The sequence below is a fragment of the Tympanuchus pallidicinctus genome, unplaced genomic scaffold (assembly GCF_026119805.1).
Source record: "Tympanuchus pallidicinctus isolate F22 unplaced genomic scaffold, pur_lepc_1.0 scaffold23, whole genome shotgun sequence".
Lineage (NCBI taxonomy): Eukaryota > Metazoa > Chordata > Aves > Galliformes > Phasianidae > Tympanuchus > Tympanuchus pallidicinctus.
In genome coordinates, this window is record NW_026294740.1 from 8312009 (window position 1) to 8338239 (window position 26231).

A 26231-nucleotide genomic window follows, 5' to 3' on the forward strand; every position below is an offset into this window, starting at 1 on the left:
AGACTTTGCTACAGTTTTGGATGCTTCTGATAGGAACAGTAAGACTTTATCAGATATATTGTTGTATAAAAACAGATGGTATCACAATGAGGCTGAAGTCATCAAATAGAAAATGAAGTATAAAAATAGAACACAATATACAAAAGTGGAAGCAATTAAATATTACTGAACTTGAAGTAATACTTGAATAATTGTTATTTACAAAATCACACCTAACGTCTGAGTTCATCTTGTACTACAGGATTCATTTCTCTATTCTTTTAAGGAGATTTAACATGCAGGTCAGCTGAAAATATGAATGAAGTGAAACCAATGTACACAAATATACGTACATGGAAGCACAGTGCTCTGTAATGACTTAGTTGGTTATCTGCATGTTACTGAGGAGGGATTTGTTTTCAGTCATTTACATTTCAGAAAAGCATTTGCTTTCTCTCCCTGTTCCCTTCTCACTCTGGGTTATTTAACATATATGCAAATTCTGAATGAATCAGGCCTATTTTAGTCAATCATCTCCTCAAAGAGGAGGAGAAAAAGAAAGCAAGCTGTTGAAGCTGAGAGTTCCATGTTTGAAACCAAAGTAGTACCAACTGATCAGCTGGTGCATTTAATATTCTAAACGCACGTACTGACAAGCACCAAACAAACCCACATTTCAGATGTGGAGAGCAATATTATGACAATAGATATTTACAGTATTTTAAATAATTATAGAAATTTAATATACAAATGGCTCTGAATATACAATAAAATAACGTGGTAAAAAAACCCTGCAATTATGGTGAGAATACCACCATTAGGCACAAAGTATTTCTGGTGCTAGTGATTCTAAGGGAAGTCTAGAGACAGACTGCTGATTGCTTGTCTGGGTATTTCAAGATGAATTCCTTCAAGATAATGCAAAAACCTAAAAAGAGAAAAAGGAAGAATGACTACAAGACGACAAAATTACTTCCAAATGGCAGATAAAACATTTAGAAAAGCAACATCTACCCTTTCTGTCTAGAAAGATTTAAGAAAATATTTTACCAAAATTCTTGAACTACCTTGCAGACTGAAGCACAGCAAGATTTAAGAAAAGCAAAGCTTACCTTCTTTTTGTCTTTCCTTGCTCTTTAAGCTTCTCAGACCTACAAATGCTACGAAGAGTAGGGAGATACTCAAGTATGCTGGCTTGCTTATTTCCAAGGTTCAAAGGAGCTCTGGAAAATACAGTTCTGATGACCGCCAGCCTCTTCTGTGCTTTTTTGTGGATGCTAAAACAAAGAATGAAGTTTTACAGTTTCTTGTTCAAGAACGTATCTGCAACTTTAAGATCAAATCCACTTGATTAAACTGCTAAGGAGATACTGGTTCCCAAATCTGCTTTCAATGGATACCTGCACTAGTTACACAGCATCACAGAGATGCCCTTAAAAACATGAGGGGCTGCAGATAGTTTTCCCAGTGTTCTTAGCTCAAATACAGAGTCTAGCCTGGGGAGGTCTTCACAGTCTAGTCAAGTATGTGAGGTTGAGTACATCCATCACACAGCCAAAAGCATCTGTGGTCTTCAAAACATAGAAGAATCAGGTAACTGCCATTCTGGATATATGCTGTGTTGGCCACACATGGTCACAGGTTAGAAACATCCATTTTGACACTGCTCTTCTGGGTACGGATTACAGAAAGGCAGTACCTCTGGATTACATTTATCTTCACCAGGTAGCACCTGCACATGTAATACAGACTCAATATAACCAGGCACTAGATGAAAAAAATTGCATTTCTGGTACCTTCAGAACCAATTTCAGTCCAACTGACTGGGAAAAGCCTTTAAATTCCTTTAAATTTTTGTTTTTCTTACTGGAGTAGCAGTGTGTGAATTGAATTTAAAGTATATAGACCACATTACAGCCACCATTCCTGAACATTATGGTCAGGGTATTCAAATGTTATTTTGGGCAGCAACTGCTAAGCAGTTAATTTGAGCTCATTTAAGCAAAGTTAACAACTTATTCCAGTGTTCTCAGGCCTACTGAAAACATCCATGTTGGCACAGTATCTGAAGCAGTGCTACACTGAGAAATGCTCTTCTGGACAAATAACTCCAGCAAAGCCTTACCTTAAATCAGCTGACTGATTGAAAGATACAGAATTTCTCGTGTCTGACACATGCAAAGTCAGTCCCTCAAGTTGATCACTTCCAGGTGTATTACTTGTGCTCAAAGGGGCTTCCAAGTTTTGAGAAATACTAACAGAACATTTGTTAAAGCTAAGTGCTTCAATAGCTGCTTTTATTTCACTGCAGCTCTGAGAGCTCCACCAATCAGTATTTTCAATACTGAATTCATCACACAGACCATTCTTGATTTTGCCATTCATCCAGTTGAATCCTTCATCTTTAGAGAACTCCAGTGGCTCCTTTGCAGGACTGTTTACACAGCAGTCCAAAAAAGACATGTCCTCCACAAATTCAGTCAGAGAATTCAGACACTGAACAACAACAGCAGATCTTCTGTCATTTGATGGGGCTCTGCCTTTCATTTCTTTTCCTTTTCTGTTATTCATCAATTTTGATTCCTCTTCATTCACTTTGGCACACAGTGGAGGACTATCTGATGGCAAAGTTAAGAATTCAGCTGAACAGTTCAGTCCAGTATCAAATAAGTCACTATCATCCAATTCTTCAAGCCTTTTCTTGCTCTTTGTCTTTCTAGATTTTTTCCCAGAGTTACTTTTCCCATAACAGTAACTGTTAATGGAACTGTTTTTTGAAGAAACTATGGCAGTCCTCTCAGGTATAGGGTTAGATGCTTCAGACTGATTTGAAAGGTAATTCACTGGTAAAGGGAGAAGAAATTCAAGATTACTATATATAAAATCCACTTTCTTCAGCTGGAATTCTGTGAGAAGCTGTATCAATTTATCCCAGTTCTCCTTGGTTGTGATCTTCTGCTGTAAAATAATAGTTGTGGAAAAGTATATTAATATATATATTTAAAAAAAAGTATTTTAATGCAGAAAATATTACAGAAAACCTCATATTCCCAGCTTTAGTTACAAGGCAAAGGATGAGGTTTTCTGCCAACTGCTTCGATTCGCATTTTGCTTCATTACTGGAGAATATATTAACTTGGACAACAAACTTTTTCAAAAAGATTTCCTTCCAAGATAATATTCATAGTGACAACTGCACTGAAATATTGAGCAAAATACCTTAAGAAATGTGAACAAATCTTCTGACGGCAACAGGATGTTCTTGAGGCCAAGCAATGTCTCCACACAGCCTGTGTCACATTTTGGAGATTCCTGAGGTGGGGCATCATGAGAAAAGTCAATCTTGGGACCTGCAGTCTTTTCAGAATTAATTGCTTGATCTGCTGGATTTGTTTCACCTTCTCCTGCACAAAGACAATGGACATCACTTCAAAAAAAGCTACATCATCAACTTACTGGCTTTTCTCCCCTCCTCCCCCAGTTTGCCTTAATTCCTTTTACAAAGAATGCTGCAGTTCTGACTGCGTACAGAAACTGAAATTGCCCCAGTCTTGCCCATTTCATTTCCTTAGTTCTCAAACTCTCCCTTTTTGCACGTGGCCATTAGAAATTATTTGTTATATGCATCTGTGTAACATGCTCACACTGAAGATGCTCCTCCTGTATCCTTTATCCTACGGCTGCTCCCTTGCTAATTATTCAGTTTTTCTCCATTTTCAGTTCTGTCTTTCAGGTGAGTTGCCTCTAACTCCACTAATGGATAACAAACTGCAAACTCTGAGCTGAAGGGACACAACTGGCTCTCTGCTCTGTGCAGTTTTGCTATTCCAAAGATAAACATCCCTTATGCATATATGAATACATGTATTTTTAATATAAGGTTTTGAAGTACAAGAGAACGCATTACAAAAATGACAAAAATCCCCCAAACACACCAAATCTTCACAGATCTTACAGAAAGTTAGCTTGTGTTCACCCACTGTTACAAACAGTTTCATTTAATCAGTCATCTTAAGACAGGACAATGTTTTTTAATTAAAATCAACCTACCACGAAGCACCAGATGTTTGTCTTTCAAGTATCCACCTCCACTTTTAACCCAGAATTGTAAGTAGAGAACGCTTTGCCTGATATCACAGTTATTTGTGGTTAACAAAGCAGCTAAGTCTTTTACATCTGTTCGCAGATTCTCAGCCAAGCACAGCACTTGCAGGTAGCTAGCAGCATTTGTCTGAAAGTTAAACAAAAACCACTGAGAACAACTCTGCCAGTTAATACTGCGATGTCACACAAAAGCAAAAAACTTGAAATACATTTTTTTCTATGTAATATAAAATAGTTTCATTAAGTTGCATCAAAACCTCAGAGTTCTGTCCCAGACCCAAACAGTCCACACCAGATAATTAAGTCCAGTGTAGAAATTCAACTTGAAGTAAGCACTCACATTCTACCTACATTCCCAAAGCTACGTAAACCTCGTTCCTTACTGAAGAGGTCTCAGCTGGAAGCTTTTCTTTCTTTCTAATCTGCATTTTCTGATATCCTAAAGGATTTTCATTTTTGCACTAGGAAAGTCTCCCATCTCAGAAGTTACTTCCCTCTTTTTTTTTTTAATCTGATACACTGCTGCAGGTAAAACTATTTGCTATATAGAACACTAAAGATTAATATTAAAGGAATACCCCATACAATTTCTAGAGGAGTTGTTTTATCTTTTATGAACAAACAAATACCAGCATGTTCAGTCTTCAGGTCAAAACCATTAGATCCTACAAAATTATTTACTATACCTTAAGGACTAAAGTGATCAAGTGATCTCAAATACTAAATAGTTATGAAAAAAATTCCTCCAGGCTAATATTAAATTCGACATGTAAAGATAAAAACCATCTTACATAGAACTAAAATAGGAGTTGTCTGATAATACAGATCCATTCCATCAGACAGTTATAAACTTCAGTAACTTTAAATCAGCTGAAAAAAACTTGCTTAGGACATAATCTGCATTTCCAAGCACAGACTTACCAAGGAAGGAGTTCTGAAGTTGATTTCTTCAAAATAGCCATCAAACATTAAGCTAAACGTTGGATCTATATAAAGAGAGATTGGTGAACTGTAGTGACATTCTGCTCAAAACAGATTGTTTTCTTTACTTAAGCACTCAAAGGTTTCCTTTGTAGTTTCTACACCTTAAGTTTTACAGTTATGAGCTGCATTCAACCATTCCCATTTAAATTACTATTATTCAAAGAGGCCTTTCTGTCTGCAAAGTCTGATTATGGGAAAAAGCTCTACTCACCATTGGTAGTAAGAATTACAGGTCTCTTTGCAGTTGCCATGAATGTCTTTATTGCACTTAGAAATCCTGCATCTTCATCAAATATTATATCTACCTATAGAAAACACAAATGAAATACAAAATAACAGCTAGTGCATCTGCAGTCTGTTAACTGCAGAGCAAGACTTCACATTGAAGAGGCAGTGATAGTACAAAGCATCAGGAACGACACCTGTCAGCACACAACATCATGGCATTCTATGCTGTAGCTCACAGGACCACCGAGTGGCTGGCTGAGGTTCCAATGGCCCTTGGCAATCACCACGTCCAACTCCCTCCTTCCCCTCTAACTGCTCACACCACACAGGTTGCTCAGGACTGTGAAGTTTTTTCCTTGATTTATTTGTTTTAAGTAGCATTGCACCAGTGATTTATAGATCAGCCCACAGTTAAAACACTGCTACACTTCAGTTACTTCCTTGAAACAATACTCTTGGCTGCACCTCTGCATTGTCTGTTGAAGATTCAGCTGTATTTTTAGGTAAAAGCATAGAGGAGAATTTAATATGGACTTAAATGCTTTATTGACTGGGCTGTTGATGGTAACTGTTTTAATGTGTCTAGAGCAGACATGTAGAAAACAACTTTAAAATAGTTGACAATCAAATAAACTGCATTAGTAGAATTCTGCAAACTGTTCCAACAGTGAACAACAGTTGACAGACAGCCCGTAGGTAGCTCCATTATCTTCTAAAGTTAGTTTTTGAAGATAAGGCAAACAATTACTTGGGGCTACTTAAAGAAGAGTGCTCAGGAGGATGAAGCCATTAAATACTAAATTCACTTTTAAAATAACTGATGATCCCTGCCTTTGAATCTACCTCAAAGTCCCATGGAAGAAGGAAAAAAGTTCTCTAAGCAGACAGGATGTGTTGCTCACATCAGAATGTTTCACTTGAATTTTACCTCTTCAAAAAGTATGAGAGATGTTGCACTCTTTCTGTTATGTTCTCCATCTTCTACTTCTTTGCTTATTGACTTATTTTGAACATTTCTTCCTTCACACAAGTTCTGAGCATTTCCTGCAGATAAGTAAAGAATTGAGCACAGAGAAAGACAGAAACTGCTTAAACACATGCTCTAAACTATACTCTACAAAACACCCTGTGCACAACCTACTTAAAGTCTACACTGACACAAGTTTATAAGCATGATGCCATTTTTGATATCTCTCATTTAAAAGGGAAACAAGAAACTTGCTGGGAATTCAGCAGCCATTGGCGAAGGGCTGACTACTGTAAAATTAACTCTACACCAAATCCAAATCTGCTTGTAATCTATGATATCTTGGGGGCATGGCATAGATGCTCTGTAAGCCTTTCAAGACAATGCAGCACAGTTGCCTGGAAATTTGTGGACTACACTGTTGCTCCAAATCCACCCAGCACTTTGTTCATGCATTCCTCCTCACTGTCTCTGAAAAAAATACAGAGTAATAACTATTTCCTGTACAGCTATACAATAGTACAGTAGCTTTTCCACTGCTAAAGATAATTAGCTATTAATTAGTGACACCTACCTTTATTTTTTTCTTGAGCTGTCACTGTTCCATCATTACCTTTACACCTGGAAGGCATTTTGAAGTAGTTTGCAAGTGTTTTAGGGGGTAGGTTTCGTTTCAATCCTGCTCCTTTTGGTGACAGTGGAGGTTTTCTTGGTGAGATGATTTTCTTCGGAGAGTACATTTTCTCTGCAAGACATGTTTACATTAAGTTTGAAATGTAATCTCAAGATGGCATTTCTCAAGCAAATGTAGAGCAGAGTCAAGTTTTGTTTATCGTACGGGACAGGACAGCTTTACTGTACTGAATTCTGCTTATTTTACTTTTCTTCTGTTCAGGAAATGCTTTGTGTTCAACTCTCTATTCAAAGCACCACTGCACTTGCTCCAACACTACAGAAATAATCAAGGAAGAGAATCAAGAACCAGTCATTTTGATAATTTGATAAAGTCATTATTTAATTTGGTACATAGCTGTGTTAACCTATGGAGCATTTCTTGTTATTGCAGGGGCAGGACAAACTTTGCTATTTAAATGATTCATGTTTAAAAATGCTTTTGGGAGCTCAGTTCCTAAAGAGTTCCAACATAACTATGAAACTTACTTGGTGACTTTGCACTGCTACAGCTGTTAAAAAAACAAGGCTTATGTGCATTAATGCCTTTTTTGTCCACTTGATGAGACTGAGTAGCTTCTTTTAGCTGAGACAGTATTTGTCTGCCACTGCGCTGGCACGAGGCGTTGACTTCAAATATCTGCAAGTGTATTTAAGTAATTAATAATAAAGACATCTTGTGTTACAAGTCTCTTCATATCACTACGTACAAATAAGAAAAATAGTACTGACAAAAACTCCACCAACCTTAAAACCAAGCTCTTGAGCACAAGCATATACTGCAGCAGTTTTCCCCACTCCTGGTGGGCCGGTTATCAGAACTGTATTGCAAAGGTTATTCTCTTCCTCAATATCAGATTTATCATCTTTAAAATCAAGGCTATCCAAAGAATCTGTAGAATTATTTAAAAGAGAAAGGACTGTTCAAGTCATTACCAATTCATATCGTTTTAATGTCAGCTTTAAGGGGAAACTACATATGTCATTTTGAACTCTATCAGCACCTTCATGCACTTTGTCCTCCTTTTCCCCTTTTTGATTTCGCTTTTCTTCCCAATCAGCTCTTTTTTTCCATTCTTTTAACCAGCTATAAAAGGAACAGAATAATAACAAAAAAAAATTACTGCTGAAGTAAATGAAAAGATGGAAGAGAATATACAACTTGTGATCAGCCACTTACTATCTTTCTTAGAAGCATAATAAGTTCCTTACAATTAAAAAAAAAAAAAAAGATCTTCAGGTGTGATTATTTTGTGAAGAACAACTCCTTCCTTCCCTATTGTATTAGTTGATTTGTATAAAGTTAGATCACCTTGTGAACTATTTAAATTGTGGAAAACACTTTGCCACGTATAGTGCTGTCTGCAAGATGGATTGCTGTATTACACACCAAGGAATTGCTATCCAAGAAGCCATGACTAGAATGTAATTCATATCAACTGCTAATTTGTTTCTGCAACTTTTCAGGAATAATGCAAAGCAAAAGCCAGACACACCCTACCCACAGCATAGAATAATTACACTTAAATTGTGGTAATTAAGCACAACTAACCTATGCAGCCTTTCAATTTCTTTCTTGTTCCCTACAAGTTCGCTGGAGTCCTGAGGCTGATACTTTTCTGTCCAAAGCACATCTTCAACACCTACAGAAAAAAAAGTCAATTTTCTTTTTAATTGAGCACTGTCCATTACTCATGTCTAACTATTAAGACTTGCACAGGGCTTCTAATGGGAATCTCAATTTCCTCAATACAAAGAGAACTAAAATCAGACAGGAAGTACACATGTACCTGAAAGTGCATTTGTCTCTGATAAACATTCAGTATCTTCTGTCCTAACATCTGCTTTCTGGTTTTTATTTCTCTCCAAGTGTGTTGCTTGTTCTGCATCTGCTTGTTTTCCTCCAGGTACAGGAGTGATAACACTCCTGGGAACTCTGGATTCTAATTCAATCTCTCTATTCTCTGTTTGTTTTCTCCTTTTTGATTTTTGGTCTTCTTTTTCTTTCCTTTTCCTCTTGGTTTCCTTCCAGTTGTCAGAAGGTTTTTGATTTACTTCAGAATTTGAAGAGGCATCTCTGCTTCCTATGGAAAAAAAGAACTCTGAAAATGTTAAGAAAAAAGAATTCAAGCTATGGTATTACAACTGCAGTTCAAGCCACATTTGAAGAATTTGGTCAAAAATAACATAAAATGTGGGACCAGCTTATTTCCAACAACATTCTTTCACTGAAACATTCCTGAAGTGCCAACTTGCCTCTTACATGGCTTTACATGTTATTTTTCCTATGCAGATTACTCACCTTGCATACTGTTTTCTAAAAGCAACCGCTCTGTTTGTTTTTTCAGAAACTTGTAGAAGTATTTTCTCACAGGAAACTGAGAGTTAGAAGACACAACCTCCTCTAGCAAACCCTTCCTGAATGCCTCAGAGAAAACTGGCCGGTGGCCAGAGAACTGCAATACAAAATAAAAGGTCACTTAACATAAAGAATAACAATTACAGTTTTGCATAATTTAAGATAACAACGGTAGCTGCCCAGTGAAGACCTGAGATTTGTCTATGACAAATCTTCCTGACTCGAGAATTGTCTGGTGTTACACACAGCCACAAAAGAAAATAAGCAAACAAAAAACCTCTTTAACAATGAAGGATTCAAACTACAGGGTTTTTTTGGTGTTGCTTGTGTGTTGTCTCCTCCATAACCCCCAATCAAGTTCACACACACACAAAAAAAAAACCCAACATTTTTCTTGTAATAAAACCTTCCATTTTGAAGTACTAACCACAGGTGCAGAACGGCTTCCAGTCAGTTCTGACTTCACAGTTGAAAATTCACCAAGTGAGATGGCTATTTTTGTGACATTAGTGACTTCAGTACTCAGTTTCCTTAGCTTAGTTAGTGCAGGACACAATGGTGACTTCAATTTCCACATCGGACAAACTGGAAAAAAAAGAAGAGGAACAAAAAACCCCATAAATCTGATAAACAGAGATACAAAACCAGACAAAAAAACCCCATAGGAAGAAAGCTGTAGGTGGAAGAGCATTTACTCCATCATCATACATCAAACTCAAATCTACTCAATTTACACTGCACCAACTTTATCTGCACTAATTCCACTTCCCACAAGCAGAACAAATTGGCACAGTTTGGCACACAGTGTTTCTGCAGGAAACCAGCCCCAGGTTCTGCTACCTCCCAACAAACACCCACACCTTTACCAGCTCTCAGGAGGACTGATGCACTCCAAAGGATTTTGCTGGTTCATTAGTTGGATTCAGATATAAACTGCTCAGTGTTACTTTGCCTTCTGGTTTTCTGTTGTGCCCTTTCATAAGAACACTGGAGCAGACTCTCTAATTTAGTGGGGAAAGGAAAAAAGGAAAGGTCGGTCTTTTCCCTTGAGAAGCACTTTGCTTTTGTCAGAAGGAAATGTCTTGTGCCCAAGTCCAACAAGATTAACATCCTCCAAATTAGATCTCGAACGACTACCTTTTGAATATTCTTTCCCTTCCCACAGTATATGTTACTCTTGCACCAATTTAATGTGAGAATTGTGTTTAAAAAGCATCTCCCTGAAAGCTTCCTTTGTTTTCTTATTGTAATACGAAACAAGAACAAACTGTCAGTTATTCCAGTTAATGTGCTGTTTTTCAGCTTCCCTTTTTTCTGAATAGATTGCCTAAAAGTCCACTTCAAATCATACACATTGATAAATAGCAGAACAAAAGCTTACAGTCATCCTTCTGCTGTACATGAACAACAGTCTTGAAATACGAACTGGCTAGAAAGAATGCTTCCATAGCTGCTGCTTTCTTTGCAATCTGTCTTTTCAGTAATTCTGGCAAACCACTCATCAAGAATTCTCGTTTTGCTCTGAACTGATCATCATCTTGAGAATTTTCAGATGCATCTTGGCTTTAACGACAGAAATGGAAGAACATTGTTAATACTACCAGGTATACAAGGCTTGTGACAGAATCTAATCACATTCCATGTATGAATTTATGCAGTCTGGAAGAACTGTTCAACTTAATTTAAATACAGTAAGCTTGGTTTAAAACTTCAAATTTTGTTATTAAAGTCCCATCTCTTGATTTTTTTTGTATTTTATATGCTATTTGAGATGTTTTATGGCACTCCAGACTTTCAGCCACCTAAAATGGCTCAAAAACAGTTTTCAACTCTCACAACCCCCCCCCAGATTTTGCAAGCAGATTAATGTATCTGTCAGGATAAGCAGCACAAACATTTACACCACATTTCAGTAAGTGTTTTACGTTTGTCATATGTGTATATTTTGATTCTTAACCAACTGCAGTTTTGAACACTGACCTGCTATCATCAAAAATCACAACTGGTTCATCTGTAGACTTCCGAGCATTCCTGCCCAGGAGTGGAGGCACATATCCCAGTTTTCCTTCAGAGAAACAGCAATAAAATGGTGATTAGGTCAGCACTGACATGCAAGGGTCTCTCTCTCTCATCACATGTGCACTGTAACTTTGCTTCCATGTTCACTATCTACACATATCATTTAATAACATAAGGGAAGCTCTATTTCTTAAAGAGCAAACAAATATTTTAATAAGATCCACTGCAGCTACATTTCTAGTTATTTCATCACTACACTGAAAAATCCTTTAAAAAAGTATGAGACAACAGAACATAGTATGCATTGGGAGTTACTTACAAATCTAGTAAGCTGTAAATGTAATTTTCCCTGAATGGAGATAGAGAAACAAAGCAGCACCTATATGTAACTTCTTCAGCATTCATTCATTTCATAAAAATTAAAGGTGCACATTGGAATACCAAATAAATCAAAGGAAAAGATAAACATACTACTGCAGAAGCATTATAAAATAAATTGATCAATGAACTTGATTGTTAAATAACTCTTTTAGTAAAACTCAATTACCTTTTGAGTTCTTAGAAACCTTCAGATTTTTAGACTTCCCCAAAACATCATTTAAGCTTCGAAGATTCTTTTGCTTCCCATCCTGCATTGTAGAACTGTCATTACTCTGGCTTGAATGTAAAATTATTACTGACTTCTAGAGGAAAAGGAAACAAATTTAGAAAGGAAACAGTTTTTCCTCCTTCATGAGCAACACAAACAGTGACAGGTGCTGAGGGAACTGCTACAGAGCCTAGAAGTTACCAAACATCATTTGGAGATTAATAAAATTACAGAGTAGTGTTACACAGAAGCAATACACAGAATAAGATACCCAATGTATAAGCAAAGCCCCAAATTACTCCCCTCTCAATATAGATGCCTACAGCACACACACCTGGAACAGACACCTTGCTGTCCATCAGGACAGAGAAACAGCCGCTCCTAAAGCATGACCTCCTGCTGCGTTCCACAGCTCTGCATCACTTGTGCCTTCCAGCCTGGCAGTTACATAGCTGACATTCACTGTACTATTTTATCTTTATCTACCTTACTTTGTACTTAAAGAAAAAATGCTTCTAAGGAACATTTTTGCTACTTAAAGTCACAAGAACTTGAGTATGTTTCCCCTTATAAAGTACATAGGCTTACTTCATTTTCTTGCAATGTTTTCCTTTCAGCAAGAGCTTGCTGCCGAGACGAGCGCCTCACAGGAGCTGGTGAGTCCTCCACCTTTGACCTGTTGTGCCTTATAGCTTTTGCTTTTTCCACCAGCTGTTTGGCTTTGGATATGTTTTTAGAAGTAGAGCTTATCTATTGGCAAACAAAGTACAAAATAATCAAGATATCCAGCAATTAATAGCAATTCCTCCATTAAGTGGTGCACATTATATTATCTCTAACATACTATTTCTAATCAACTTTTGATTGCATCAGGTAAAAAGTGAAACAGTCAGGAGGAGCAAACTAAGGGGGAATGGGAGCACCCACAGGGGATTCTCCTGCTCATCCACAGGACAATGTGGGAGGACTCCACAGGACATCTGGGCAATGATGTTCCTAAGCATAAGCTGTTCTGCCCAAACACTACGTCCCACCTTGAGAACATGCCAAAGATGAGCATGCCATCCCATCAGATTTGTTATTTATATCTGTAAAAGCTGCTTTTCATAACATTTTAAAGTCAAAGGTGCAGTAAGTGTACAAGAAGCTACCTCAAATTCTGTAGCAAATTCCAGTAATGCTCTCTTTCAATTGGACATCTGTGTACTACCATGCTTTATTATATTAGACAATTTGAATATTAACAATTATATGCATATAATAAATGACAACATACTGAAACACAAGCTGTTACATGATTTACCTTTAGATTTTTGGAGTTAAGCTCTTCATTATTCATTGCTTCACCTTTATTTGATTTTATAGTTGCACTGATCCGTGTAAACCTCATTCTAATTAGGGAAAAGTGTTATGAAATCATTACTTTTTAATGAAAGGAATTATAACTGCAACTTTCTCTTAAGATACTTGCAGGAAAACAAAACAAAGTGCAAAAAGCCAGAATCTATTCCAGAACACTTACCTTATTGGGCTCTTCTCATCAGAGGGCACTGTAATCACCTCAGCCTTATACACATTGCTTTTCTTCAAATACTGCCTGCTTGCCTTTGGTGTGGAAGTCTGTAGAGGCCACACACTTTCGTTCTCAGAACAGGTACCTCTCATCCTGGTTTTTTTGGGTGTAATAGTTTTGGATGTGTCAGTTTTCTTTTGCCTTAAGCTCCTCCTCAACTCATTCACTTTTGGACTAGATGAAATTCTTACATCTAAGTTACTTTCCTTCATCTGATCATTACCTACCGATTCTTTATCTTCATTATAATTGCTAGTACTTGAATGACATTTTTCCTTAGCTCCCAAAGCCTTGTTTCTTTTGCTTCCCTTTCTCTGAAACTTTTTCGGTCTTTTGTTTTTACTTCTATTGTTTTCAGGACTAGAATGCATGCGTTTGTCCACATCATCTTCTGATAGCCCACCTTCTAATACCTTATTTAAAACACTGTCACCCTCAGGGCCTTTTCTGTCTTTTGAAGACTTTCCAATTACTTGCTTTGCTTTCCCAGGTGCCTTTTTAACTCCACTTTTTCTTACATCTGATGTTGGTTGCCTAAACGCTTTCATGAACTGATGCCTTTCTTCCAGAGTAGATTTCATCTTCAAAGAATCTGATCCTGCAGTCTCTAGTATAGCTAACTCCAATTCCTCTTCCTCAATGACTACATTAGATTTTCTTTTCTGAGTAACCTGCTCGGTTTGTTCACTCTCCAGAAGAGGTGGGCTGCTTTCTTCTTCTACATAGACTTTCTGCTTCAAAAAAATGGAAGCTATCTTCTTAGAACCTTTTTGCTCATTACGTAAAGAAGTTGATTTGGGGGGAATGGAATGAACTTGTGCAAGAACAGTTACTGTTCTCAGTGGTAGCTGCTGAGATCCCTCACACTTCTCAGGGTCACTAGCAGTACCACTTTGGTCCATTTCATTTACTGTAACAGAGCTGCCCAGCATTGGCTTTGTGCCTTCTTCAACATCCTCTACATAGTTTTCTCCTTGGCTTTTCAAGAAGTCCTCAAACGACACTGTTACTATACTGTCATTTGCCTGAGATGTCTTATCATCTGTATGGACTTCAAAACTCGAGTCACTAATAACAGCAACACATTCTGCCACTTCAGGAGATACCTTCTTTTTCTTATCTTTCGTTTCTTTTCTACACTTCTCATTCAGCTGGTTCTCAAACGAAAAACTTCCAGATAAATCCACATTTACTTTGTTCTTCCTTTTCCTTGTTTTTCTTACCCTATTTTTTGTTGCATCTATTTCAGGACCAACTTTATCACTTTTAACATAGATGTCTGCATCTGAGAAATTCTCACCTTGCTTATTACCTTCAGCTAATTCTCCTCCACCTTTCTGGTCACCTAAAGCACAGGCAGCTATGAAATCATCACTGTCTTCTTTCAGCCTCGTTGCTCCTACGCTGTCATCACAATTAATTTCTATTACACATTCATTCTCCAATTCTTTCATCTCTCTTCGCTTATTATTTAGATGAGCTCTCTTCCTTTTCCTCTTCAGCTTTGAGGGCGCTATATAACAATCCTGATCATCACTGAACTCCACTGTAATTTCCCCAGCAACTGCTGGAGCTTTCTCAGCTGCAGACGTCTTTTTAAAGTAATCCAATATATTGTTGGCTTTTGGAGGTGACGACGCTTTACCCCCTGCTTTTGTTAACGGTGAGAAATATCTCGTGATTGTTTTCACGTCTTCCTCTCGCCGTTTCTTGCGTGGCTATAAGAAAAAAGCTCCACGTTAATCCTGGCTATTAAAACCTTGCAAAGATGTGGTATGGTTAAATCAGGCACGGAATCCGAGCTCGTGTAGTGACGTCTGGAAGACAACGAACTAATGTGGGTCTCCGCACACACCGCTCGACCCCGTCCTCCCAAACCTCCCCAGCTCGAAGTGACGGAGCTGCCGATTCACAACAGCGGAACGACCCCATTCCGACCCCGGCACCTCCAGCGCGTTAGGGGCCGTCAGCACAGCCCTGCGGCCGGGGCTGGGAGCAGCTCGGCTCCTCCGGCCCCACGGCGGGGCGACACCGGCGCGGAGCTCCTGCCGGGGCGGCGAGGGCACACAGAACCACGGGAGGGAAAAGGCTCCGCCGAGCAGGCCGCGCAGAACGAAGCGCAGCGCACCGCAGCGCACAGCCGGAAAGCCGCCCGTTCCCGAGCAGGCGGCTCAGCTCGCGGACCCGCTGCACTCGGCCACCGCCACCAGGAGCGCTCCCGGCCCCTCGGCAACCCGGCCGTCCTGGTGCGGCCCGACCCCAAGCGCGACCGCACTCCTCCCCGCCGCACACCTGCACGTCGCCGTCCCTTTCGGGGAGAGAGGCGGCCGCCGCGGCCACGGCCAACCTGCCCACCATGCCCCGGGTGCTGCGGGGCGCGGAGCGCTCAGGCGCAGCGGGAGGCGCGCGCTGCTGCCATGGAGCGGCCCCGCCACGGCCCAATGGCCGCCGCCTGACAGACGCGGGCAGAAAAGCGCGCGCGGGACGGAATTCGGACCTCCGCGCGGAAGGGGGCGGCGCTACGGCGGTCCACGTGACCCACCCGCTCCGCCAATCGCCGTCCGCGTTTTGCCGTCACGTGAGCCCGGCTCGAGGCCGGCCGCTCCCGCCCCACCCTCGCGGCTCCGGTCACGTGCCGGGGGGAGCCGCGCCCGCCGCTGCGGTCCGCCGCCGGCGGGCAGGTTTTGGCGCCGCGGCGCGCGGAGCGGCGGCCGCGTGACGTCACGGCACCGACACGCGAGGCGCCGCCCCTCTACCCCCCACGCCAGACCGCGTCAACGACCGCCGCTCCGCCCCGCCGCGCTTCCCGCCCCGCCCGCGGATGTGGGGCCCTTCCGGGGGCCCGCCCGCCGCCGCGGCTGCCCATGGAGGCCGAGGCCGAGGCCGAGGCGCGGCTCCTGCTGCAGGAGGCTCGGGAGAGCATCGAGGCGGCGCGGAGCTACCGGCGGGAGCTGCAGCAGCGGCTGCGGGGGCTGCACCAGGCGCGGCAACAGGTGGGCGGGCGGCCGGGCTCCTTCCGTCAGGCGGAGCGCCGCGAGGGGCCGTGAGGGGGCGGGGGCGGTGCGTGGCGAGGCGCGGCGGGCCGGGGGGCGGTGGTCGCGGCTGCCGCGTGGGGCGTCTTCGGGGCTGCGGCGCGGCTGGGTGACGTTCCGACACGGGGACGTGCGCGACGATCCCAGCCGGGCGCGGTCCGGTGCGCGTGAGATCCGCCTCGGCGCAGTCGGTGCCGTGGAATACCGAAATAAACGGGCTTTATCCCGAACCCCGCCGTGCGGCCGTACCGCCGGGCTGCCTCCGCGCTCTCCCGTGCCGCGCGGGTCCGCCTGCAGGCGGCGCTGTGGGCCGGGCGGCGGCTCTGTGAGTGGGGATCCCTTCGTGCCCCCCGAGCGCCGCGCTTCCTTTTCTGTGAGACGCCGGCAGAGCCGGGAAGCCGAGCTGAGCGGCGGTTCGGAGAACGACATGAAGAGGAAATGCGCTTCGCTTAGCCGGAGGGCTTCCTGCGATGGCTGCCGGTAGTTGCGGGGCTGTTAGGCGTAGCGATGTGCACGGCGCAGCGCTTCCGCATCTGCACGGAGTAGAAGCGCCCAGAGGAAAATATTTCTGATTTTGTGCCTTGGTCCGGGGTGCCCAAATGCGTTTGCTTCCCTAAAAATCAGATCCGGCACGTTTGCCAGCGTCGCGATAAATGCGTGTAGGAGCTTCTGTGCTCTGCCCCTCCCCAATCCCGGCCCGACCTGCTGGCCCCGCAGCATCACCGGCAGCAGCCACACGGGTCGAGGGGCTGTTCAAAGTGGTTGAAAAGAGAAGAGCTTCAAAGGGACTTCAGAAATGCAGTGAAGGGATGAGAGTGCGTCTGTGTAGTTCTTCATGCAGTTATGAGGAGCGACCTTCAGACTTTTCTGACCAGAAGAATTCCTTGGCTGCAGTAGGAATAATCTAATTTGCACGTAGCTCAAGCTTCAGCAGTTAATTTCGATGTGCTCAGCTCCTGTGCCCTTCTTGTCCAGACTCGTTTCCTTGCCTCCTCCCCTCTTTTACTGACTGCTCGTGAGCTTTTTTTTAAAGCTGAATGCAGAAATTTTAATGCACAGATGAAGTGGCTCTGAGAAATACAAGATGCGAATGCTCTGTCTTTGTCCTGAATCCTTCTTTTTACCCGAATTTAGATCAGAGAAAGTGCAACATTGACCAGAGATGTACTTGAGCAACATTTTAATGATTTAAAAGGGACCCTAAAGAAGCTGTTGGATGAGCGACTGATGTCACTGCTGCAGGAAGTGGATACTATAGAACAAGACAGCATCAAACCACTGGATGAATGCCAGAAGCTAATAGAGCATGGAGTCAGCACAGCTGATGATCTGCTCCGGGAAGGTAAGGCAGGACCTGTGCTGTGTCTTAGTTCTGCCTTCCAGCGTGTCTTCTCTCAAAGTCAGGAGTGTTCCTGTTAAAGTCAGCATATTTAGCTTGTTCTGCATTCCTCTCAAATGAAATATTAAAAAGAGATTAAACTTGGGTAGGTTCACGAGAAGTTACCTCCTGTTTTAATTTCACTCCACTCCTGGGCTGTTGCCCTTTCTTAAGGACTGAGAGCATCTGCTTTTGGGCACAGGCCTTGCTTGCAGGAGCATCCTGCAGCCTGCCACTCTAGAATGAACGCATCACACTGCTTTGAAACAAAGTACATCTTGGGTACCAAAATGACAAATTGTTTTTCTGGTCTTATTAAATTAACAACTGACTCCAGTAGAATTTCAGTTGAGAAAAATCATCAGTCCTGTGTGAGGATAAACTTCATCTGTGGTGGACCAATAGTTCTTACTACAGAATGAAATGGAAATGACTTAATGCTCAGCTGAGTGACTGAATGTCTGTAACTGACAGAGTAACCTGTAGCTTATTGGAACAGCAACTGAAGTAAGGATTGTTTTTTCCCTAATAAATGTGATTATGTTACCAACAGTGTGGAGAATTGTGAGGAGTGGACTGGCCACTATGTGGGAAAGGTTTCTCCAATATTATGACAAAATGAGACACGTGGAATATCAGTGTAAGGGCCAGTTGGTCTGGATGGTCTTGAAGGTCCTCTCCTGCTGAACTCTTCTGTTCCAAGTTTGTACCATGCTGATGCTGAGCACCTCGCCAGAAAGGAATGCCACTCTTGACCATTCTGCCTGCATTGTAGAACCTAGTGGCAGCATGTCTGAGCCATGGCTGTGTTGGCAGTTTCCTTGCATTGTTCTCATGTCTCAGCTTAAGTTTTCTTTTAGCATGGTCTCGGTTTCATGAACTGACGTGTATCGTGCAGTCTCCCATGGTAGGAAATCCACCAACTTGCACTGAGATGTGAGTTTAGTGCTTAAAAAACATGCTGGTTTGATAGCTCTGTGATCCCTGTTCACAAGAATAGTGACAAACTTTAGGAAGGAATGTATTGGTTTATTTCTGGCACAGCTGGCAATCACCTTGCTTGTTTTCTGCACCTCATCTTAATGAAGGGTGGTGACAAAGATGGCTGTTTATATCACTTTGTCAGATCTCACAGGAGCCTGATGAGCTGAGCCTTTCCTTGCTGTGGCTCTCTGTAACACGGCTAAGGCATGTCATTAAAATGAGCAGAGGTTGCCTGTGAGTCAGAAAAGAGTTTAGCTGCACGTTTATTAAATCTCTTGCTGCCAATTATGACATTTGCGTTTTGTTAGAGATTTGCAATGTTTGTAATCCTCCATTTGGAATGTGCAGTGAGCTGCTTGTGTTGTGAATTACCATAAAGTCATCAGGTGGATCATGCATCTCTGCAAGCTGAAGTGTGGGACACTACTTGATATGGAAAGCCCATGGTGAGGTTTCTGTTCATCTGCACACTTCAATCCATGGATTACTTCATTCATTATGACAATACTGACCTTGCTTTGTAGCAAAGAGAACAATGGTTGAAATAATAGTTGGCTTTTAAGTTCTTGCTTTATGTCTTCTTTGCTCAGAGAAGGTATTCTGCCTCTTGTTTTAAAGTGGATGGAGAAAAGATTAAGAATTCTGGTTTCTGGCATCTGACTCCAGTTTTGCTTTTGTCTGAGACCCGAGGCAAATTATTACATGCTACAGATCTGTCTGCAGGAAGCTTGAGAGCTTCAGATGTTGCTACGTAGGCTTTATGATGTTAACTATAATTGTATTTTCTAGCTGAGCGTCTAGCAAAAAATGCTGAGAATGCTTCATGTTTAATTGGCTGTTCGTGTCAGAGCTCGTTATTCTTTGAAGCAAAGAATGCCTTTCTTGGACATTTTTCTCATTAGGAATATTTTTACCATTTGATTCCAGGAGAGAGTGCAATCTGTGGAGATGTGGAACAACATAATGAAAAACTTTGCAGCTTTACAAAAAAAGCTTTACATATTCAGCTAGATAGGTAAGATACTGTCATCCTGAGCTGGTCTGAGGCAGTGGCACGTGTGCTGGTCCTGAGCAGGAGTTCTCTTATCCTTTGAAACCAGCCCCCTCCGTTCCCCTGAGAGATTTACCCAAGCTGTTACTGTCCTCCTTACTTCATAGTGTTTCCCTGGGGTTGGCAGTCACCAGATGAAGTAGTTTTCAACCCACGTGTGCTCTGCAGCAATATGGGCTGTTTGTCTGTCAGTGGTGGAACCGCTCCCTGTGGAGCAGCCTGTGTTTCAGTGTTTACTGAGAAACAGACGGTCTGGTTAGGGCTGGGTGATTTCCGAGTCTCTACGTTTGAAATGCACACGCCAATTCCTGCAGCTGTTCTCTCTTTGCAAAGTCTGCACAGATTAAAGCGTGTGGACAAAACATACATTTGTAGAAGTTGGCTCCTTTCACTACAGCAAACTTTCCTTTCTCAGCTTACCAGAAGTGCCCTCGTTGGTCGATGTGCCCTGTTTGTCTGCCCAGCTGGATGACTGTCTTCTTACTATACTGAGAAATCAGATATTCAGACATGGGACTGTAGCCTCTCGCCCACCTGTACAATTAGAGGAATTTGTTGAGAAGCCTGGAGGCATTTTAGTCCGATGGTGTAAGGTAGGTAAAGAATCCGGGGTGAAAATCATTCAGACTTCAGCTTTCTTGAAAGAAACTTAACAAAGCCACTTTCCTCTGGATTTTCTTGTGCCTTCAAAGGAATACTGCACTCCAGTGTGTAGTTAGAAACTTCGGAAGAGATTTTTATGCCAGTGGCCACATTTAAAAGCAAGGTAGCGTAGCGATGTTGTGTTTGGTGCTGAGGTTCGTGTCTGCCTGACAGGTCACCTCTGCCAGGTGGTCACCAATGCTCCCGGGCTGTGTGCTCCCCTTCCCTGTCTATGGAAGAGTCTGGAGGAACAGCTGGAAATGCTGCCTGCCTTTTCTCCCTGTGCTTAAACCAGCACTGGAAGGGCTTCCTTTATGTACTCTTCCCACTAAACAAGCCAATAGTGATGTGTCTGTGATGATGTCAAACAAACAGGACTGAGGAATCATGGTGTGGGTGTTGAAGAGATGTGATTCCCACGGAGGCCATTTGTGCTGCAGCACTGTGGTTCTCTTGAAGGGCAGCAAAGCTAAGTGCTGTCATTGAGGCTGGCCTTGGTTGCTGGGTGCTGCTGTCTTTCCCCTTCTGAAGACACTTCAGCAGACCAAGGATTATCATCCACGCACCTCACCTAACCTGTTGTTAGGCTTTTATACCTAAACGTGTTGGGGTTCTTAGGGAAAGTGAATAGAAAGAGGAAAAAAATAATAATATTGGCATTAGCTGCTCAGGTAGCCTCTCTTTGATATACAGAAAGGTTTTTTGTTAAATCATCGCTGTGCTCTGGTGTGGTTCAGTTGTTGCTGTACAGCTCTGTGCTCGTGGCAGCACTCAAAATGCTTTGTTCCAGCAGCAGCCAGCTGTCAGGCTGTGCCTTGGCAGGGAGGTGGGTTCTGAGTGTAAAACCAGAGGTGCTGCTGTCACACACATCTGATCTTTCTGTGCCAAAAGGAGTGCTCTGAATTCAGCCATGTTTCAGTGGTCATGGAGCCTTTGTGAAAAAAGCCTTTTGAGTTAGAAATACCAAAGAGTTGGAAGCCATTCCCTGGAACTGTTCACAAAGGACAGGTGTGAACTCTCCTCGCTGTTAAAAGCTGTCAATGAATTTCCCATCCAAATTTGTGTTTGGTTTCAGCTTTTGCTCTGCTAGGCTGCACAGCATTGTGTTACGTGTTTCTTCTGTAGCTACTTTTAAACTGTGTTCACAGCATTCTTCTTTCTTTCAGTTGGTTTGGACACTGATTTTGTTTTCAATGAGGAATGCTTTCTGCTCTTCATTACCTAGTGACTCTGAACTGCCCTTGCTGACTGCCTGCAGTGCTGTCGCTGTGCTTCAGAGCTGCAAGAAAAACAAGAGCAGCATCTCTTACTAATGTGGGGAATGTTTCTCTAGGTGGATGATGACTTTGTACCACAAGATTACAGGCTGCAATATCGTAAGAGCACTGCCAGTCACTTTGAAGATGTGTATGTCGGCTCAGAGACAGAGTTCATAGTGCTGCACATTGATCCTAACGTTGATTACCAGTTCAGAGTCTGTGCCCGAGGAGATGGACGGCAGGAGTGGAGCCCATGGAGCGTTCCTCAGAGTGGCCGCACCTCGCTGGTTCCCCACGGTATTCTTTCGCTGCTGCTCATCTGCTGCCTGTGTCATTGGTGCAGCACTCCTGGAGGCCTATGGCTGGTTTATGGGTCTACTTCCTGTACGATTTTGGGGTTTCCTTCCCTACGATTTATGTCTGTAACGTGTGGTGAGCTGTCTGTTCTTTCATCCTGGAGGTTATTCTGTAGTTGACTTGGATTTCAGCTCTGTCGTGTGAGTTGGTGAGCGGTTCGAGCTTAGCCTCGGCAAGCAGCAGCCAGCCAGTGCTTGCAGACCAGAAGTGATGGTTTCTTTCCTCATCTCTCATCCCTACCCAACCATTCTGTGATGACCCGCAGTCACATAATAAGTTCTCCTGTCTGGAGAGAAAAGCCCTCAGTTTTCTTTTCATATTCAAATTTCTAAATGCAGTGGTTCATAAAGGTTTACCTACGAGATTGCTGTAAAGAGTGAAGTTCTGCTGAGCCCTGTGAGCTGGAGAATATTTTCTGTGACTGTAGGGGATTTCAGTAAGAAAATTTTCCATCAGAAGTAGGCAAAACCAGCCCGTGTGCTTTACGTAGCTTAAGCTTCCTAGGAGTGAACTGAGTGGATGTTGGGAGTGTTTTGCACGGGCAGCAGCTGGTCTGCTTGAGTTCATGCTTCTGTGTTTTGTTGTTTTTGTTTCTTTGAAGAATGGACAGCTGGCTTGGAGGGGTACAGCCTGAGCAGCCGGAGAAACATAGCGCTTCGCAATGATTCTCAGTCCTGTGGTGTGCTCTACTCCAAAGCTCCTACTTATTTCTGTGGGCAGACGTTAACGTTCAGGCAAGTACCTTCTGACCAGCTGTTGTTTGGTGCATCCACTGCGAACCAGTGTTCCTTCTGTACTCTGTTGTATTTGAATTGCATGTAAACCTGAGTCGTGATCCATGTTTGAGTTCTCACATCAGCTCAGCCCTAATGGAAGCGAGGTGTCTGTGTCTGAGCTTCCTTCTTTTCACTTCTACTTCCAGGCCATAAGAAAACACCAAATGTTTTTGTAGGACCTGCACCCGTCTGGAGCAGAGGCTGGAGTGAACTCCGAGGGGCGGTAGAACATGGCCTCTGCTGAGCAAACAGTGTGGGATGTTGAGCTTTTGTTGTTTTGCAGCACCTATAACTGAGAGGTCAAACACCAGCAGAGACTCTCACTGAGTCCTTTTAGCTTTGGGCCCATGGGTTCTTTTTTTTGCAGACTGTGTATTTTGATGACTTTGGCTGGCAAAATGTTACATGTTTTACCAGATCAGGTAAGAATTAGAGTTGCACTGATGTCTTTAATCTCTGACATAATGAATGTTGACCAAATTCTTGTTCACAACTGGCCTGAGGAACTCTTGAGTGCAGAGCCTCTTAAGGCTTTGGAGCCTCAAACTTTTCATTTCCTATAGAAAGAAATTAAAATCCCTGGCAGCTCTGTTGCATTGCTGAGATGATGCCATTTAATGGGGTACCAGGAACTTCCTTTTGGAAATGTTGGTTGTAATTACAGACCTCACAGACTGAAGCTTTATTCCAGCTTTCTCTTGGTTAAATAAAACTACTTGCTGTACAGTAGGCAGCCCCCAGAGGCAATTTAAGTTCATGATATATGGAGCAGTGTTTTGTTTCTCCCTTCCTGATAATGAATTACCTTGAGGTGGTTGGTGGTATGAGGATGTATTCGGTTGCCCTGTCTGAGGTGGGATAAAAAGACCAAAAGCTTTCATTTGAAATCTGTTGCTAGTTTTAACATCTCTTGGCTCAGAAGTGCCCGTGAAATTAAAGGCAGAACGTTGAGGTTTCAGGCCAGTGTCTGGTTCTGTTTCAGACCAATGTCTTTTATCTTCTTTTATTGGTAGCACATGAGCAGTTTTTACTTTGCAGTTTGGCTGTGTGGACTCCTCTCCAAGATGAGATTGTTTCAGGATGGCAGAGCACTAACAAGCACATGTCCCTGTGTACTGTAATGACACAGATGTTAAGATTGAAGACAACCTCAAAACTCAGTTGTGTTCCTCTTCCAAAGTTCAGAGCAGCTTCTGGTTTCCAAGTGCGTGAGATGTTGCCAGGCAGTGAAATGCTTGGTGCTTGGCTTCCTCCATCTGCTGAAATGAAATTTATTCACAGGGGGATTGACAGCTTGCAAACCAAATAAGCAAGGTTCATGTTACAGATGTTTGTGAAGCAGCTTTGTGCATTCAGGACATAGGAATATCGCATCAGTGAAAAGGGAAGCTGTGATAAATGCAGTGATTTTGAAAAGGACGACTGCTTGAGTTTTCCTCTGCGGTGAGGCCTCTGAACAGGCTGGAGGATAACATCACTGCTTTAAGTGAAGACTCATCCTGTCCCTTGGCAGCCTTCAGGAGCTGCCCTGAGGGAAGACAGCATTTCTGTCAGGCTGCATCCTGCTGCTGGTGCGATGCTTTGTCCTTCCTGCTGCAGATCCCGGTTACTTTTACAGTGCTGTGCAGAAAAGGGTGCATGTAAATGAGGAAGTGAGGTGCAGATTGGTAGGATACAACTCGTGCTTTTTAATGGATCTGTATGTATGCTTTTCGGTTTTTTGGGGTCATTCTTGGGTTGGAAATAAATGTGCAGACAGATGACTCAAGAAACTCTTCCTTACCTGGGGATGGAATTAATTAACATCATCTTGTGCACAAATGCACGCCTTTCTCGTGGCTGTACGTAAAACTTCACTTAGAGCTTGAAATAGAGAATGGGGTGCCAAAATGAACTCAGAAGTTTCATTTTAGGAAAACACTGTCGCTTCCATACTGAAATCCCTGGGTAGCTGAACTCGTCTGTTTTGCTTTGCTTTGCAGCACAAGGCTCTTGCTATCGAGTGAGTTCCCAGGGGACTGAATAACCTATGTGTGCAAAAGTAAAGCATGCTTCCAATTTTATCTTCCCTGCTGGTCACGAGTTAACCCATCGTGTGCTGCTCTATTGCCCAGCTTAATTTTCAGTGCTTAAAAGTTTCTGCTTGAGATTTTATATTTTTTGATGACAGCAATCAGGAATCGCTACTGCTTTCTCTTAAACTGTAAAACAAACAAAAAGACAACAGAAAACAAACAAAAAAACCCCATAGTTTTACTTCCTAGGAAAGACCAGCTGAGTTTCTGAGTTCTCAGAGCCTCTTTGGGCTCCCAGAAGTAGATTTAGTACCTCTCAGAAATGGCCGTGCAGAGCAGAGGACCCAGGCACCGTTTGGGGCACGGACTGCAGCCTCACTCAGCTGCTGGAGCCCCGGCCCTTTGCACCACTTGTCTGCTTTTTCTTGGGAGACTTTCCCAGGACCAAAATCCAGCTGAGCAGAAGCCAGATGGTCAGTGCTCTCCCAGGCATTACTCTTGATGTCAATTTGTACCAAGCTGATTTACTTCTTACACAAAACAACAGAAACACCACCAGCAGAACATCAACCTTCCCCACAACCTATTCAGAACAGGATGTAGCAGAGCTCAACAAAGCTGTTTTAATTAAAGCTCATCAAATACTTGCTGAAATCTCATTTTTCCATAAGATGATGTTGACCAAGATGTCAGTGACTGGTTTTGCACTTACTGTCCAATTCTTAAGACGTCTTTCATGAAAATCATTTCAAAAGACCCCAAGGTGCGACAGCAGGGAATTTTTTAGAAAACAGCAGTGGAAATTTGTATGGAATAGCAGAGCTGTGGGGAAGGCTGCCAGGACTGCTGGTCACGCTGTAGAGATCTCTCCTGAAGGCTGGATGAATTTGGAGAGAGCCCTGGAGCAAAGGGCAGAGGGCTGACGTGGCAGGGCAGCGCTGCGTGGATTTCATTGCATGTTTCGATGTAAAGCTTTGGGGTCTGACTTGACTTTTTGCCTGCTAGAATTGAAACCGTGGGACAGCCTGACAGACGGGACAGCCTGGGAGTGTGCGTGGAGCAGCAGAACGGCTACGATTCTCTGCAGCGAGATAAAGCTGTGTGCATTAGCACAAATGGTGAGTCTGAGTCACAGGGCTGAAGAACGCGACCCATTTTTCTCCCCCAAAACCTCAGCACCTCGTCCTTCGTGCCCCTGGAGAACACAGGAGCACCTTCACACACATTTCACGTGTCTGTTCTGCTCACAGTTAAAACCCTTTC

General features: G+C 42.7%; 2 protein-coding genes across 6 annotated transcripts in view; one reads left to right on the top strand and one right to left on the bottom strand.

The window, feature by feature from the left end:
• Positions 1–15984, bottom strand: ATAD5 (ATPase family AAA domain containing 5). 5 transcript variants are annotated; one of them, XM_052688355.1, is made up of 23 exons: positions 15767–15982; positions 13424–15192; positions 13205–13292; positions 12490–12651; positions 11860–11941; positions 11274–11358; positions 10675–10856; positions 9721–9878; positions 9237–9390; positions 8725–9018; positions 8487–8577; positions 7939–8021; positions 7682–7827; positions 7424–7574; positions 6837–7007; positions 6224–6339; positions 5279–5372; positions 5005–5069; positions 4030–4210; positions 3199–3383; positions 2105–2937; positions 1092–1256; positions 1–907 (listed from the first exon to the last, which is right to left on the bottom strand). In XM_052688355.1, exons 1-23 carry the CDS (start codon positions 15830–15832, stop codon positions 829–831), a joined length of 5400 nt encoding a protein of 1799 aa, XP_052544315.1. In that variant the 5' UTR covers positions 15833–15982; the 3' UTR covers positions 1–828. The 5 variants fall into 5 exon arrangements, with proteins under 5 accessions (XP_052544315.1, XP_052544313.1, XP_052544314.1 ...); XM_052688353.1 differs by having other exon boundaries at positions 11860–11992; XM_052688354.1 differs by having other exon boundaries at positions 2105–2934; positions 11860–11995.
• The window catches only part of CRLF3 (cytokine receptor like factor 3), a 13426-nt gene continuing 3025 nt past the window's right edge, over positions 15831–26231 (top strand). The window contains exons 1-8 of the mRNA XM_052688273.1: positions 15831–15864; positions 16058–16467; positions 17641–17848; positions 19796–19883; positions 20335–20512; positions 21895–22117; positions 22779–22911; positions 25974–26086. Of these exons, the coding sequence (XP_052544233.1) occupies positions 15831–15864; positions 16058–16467; positions 17641–17848; positions 19796–19883; positions 20335–20512; positions 21895–22117; positions 22779–22911; positions 25974–26086 (1387 nt within the window). The remainder of the gene's footprint in view (positions 15865–16057; positions 16468–17640; positions 17849–19795; positions 19884–20334; positions 20513–21894; positions 22118–22778; positions 22912–25973; positions 26087–26231) is intronic.

Bases quoted from the DNA above. Each gene is read 5' to 3' on its own strand.
- ATAD5 (XM_052688351.1), bottom strand. From the start codon at position 15,832: ATGGTGGGCAGGTTGGCCGTGGCCGCGGCGGCCGCCTCTCTCCCCGAA. The intron at 15,193-15,766 runs GTGTGCGGCGGG...TTTTTCTTATAG, and splicing joins AAAGGGACGGCGACGTGCAG to CCACGCAAGAAACGGCGAGA. The intron at 6,340-6,836 runs GTAGGTGTCACT...ACTTATCTGCAG, and splicing joins AGCTCAAGAAAAAAATAAAG to GAAATGCTCAGAACTTGTGT.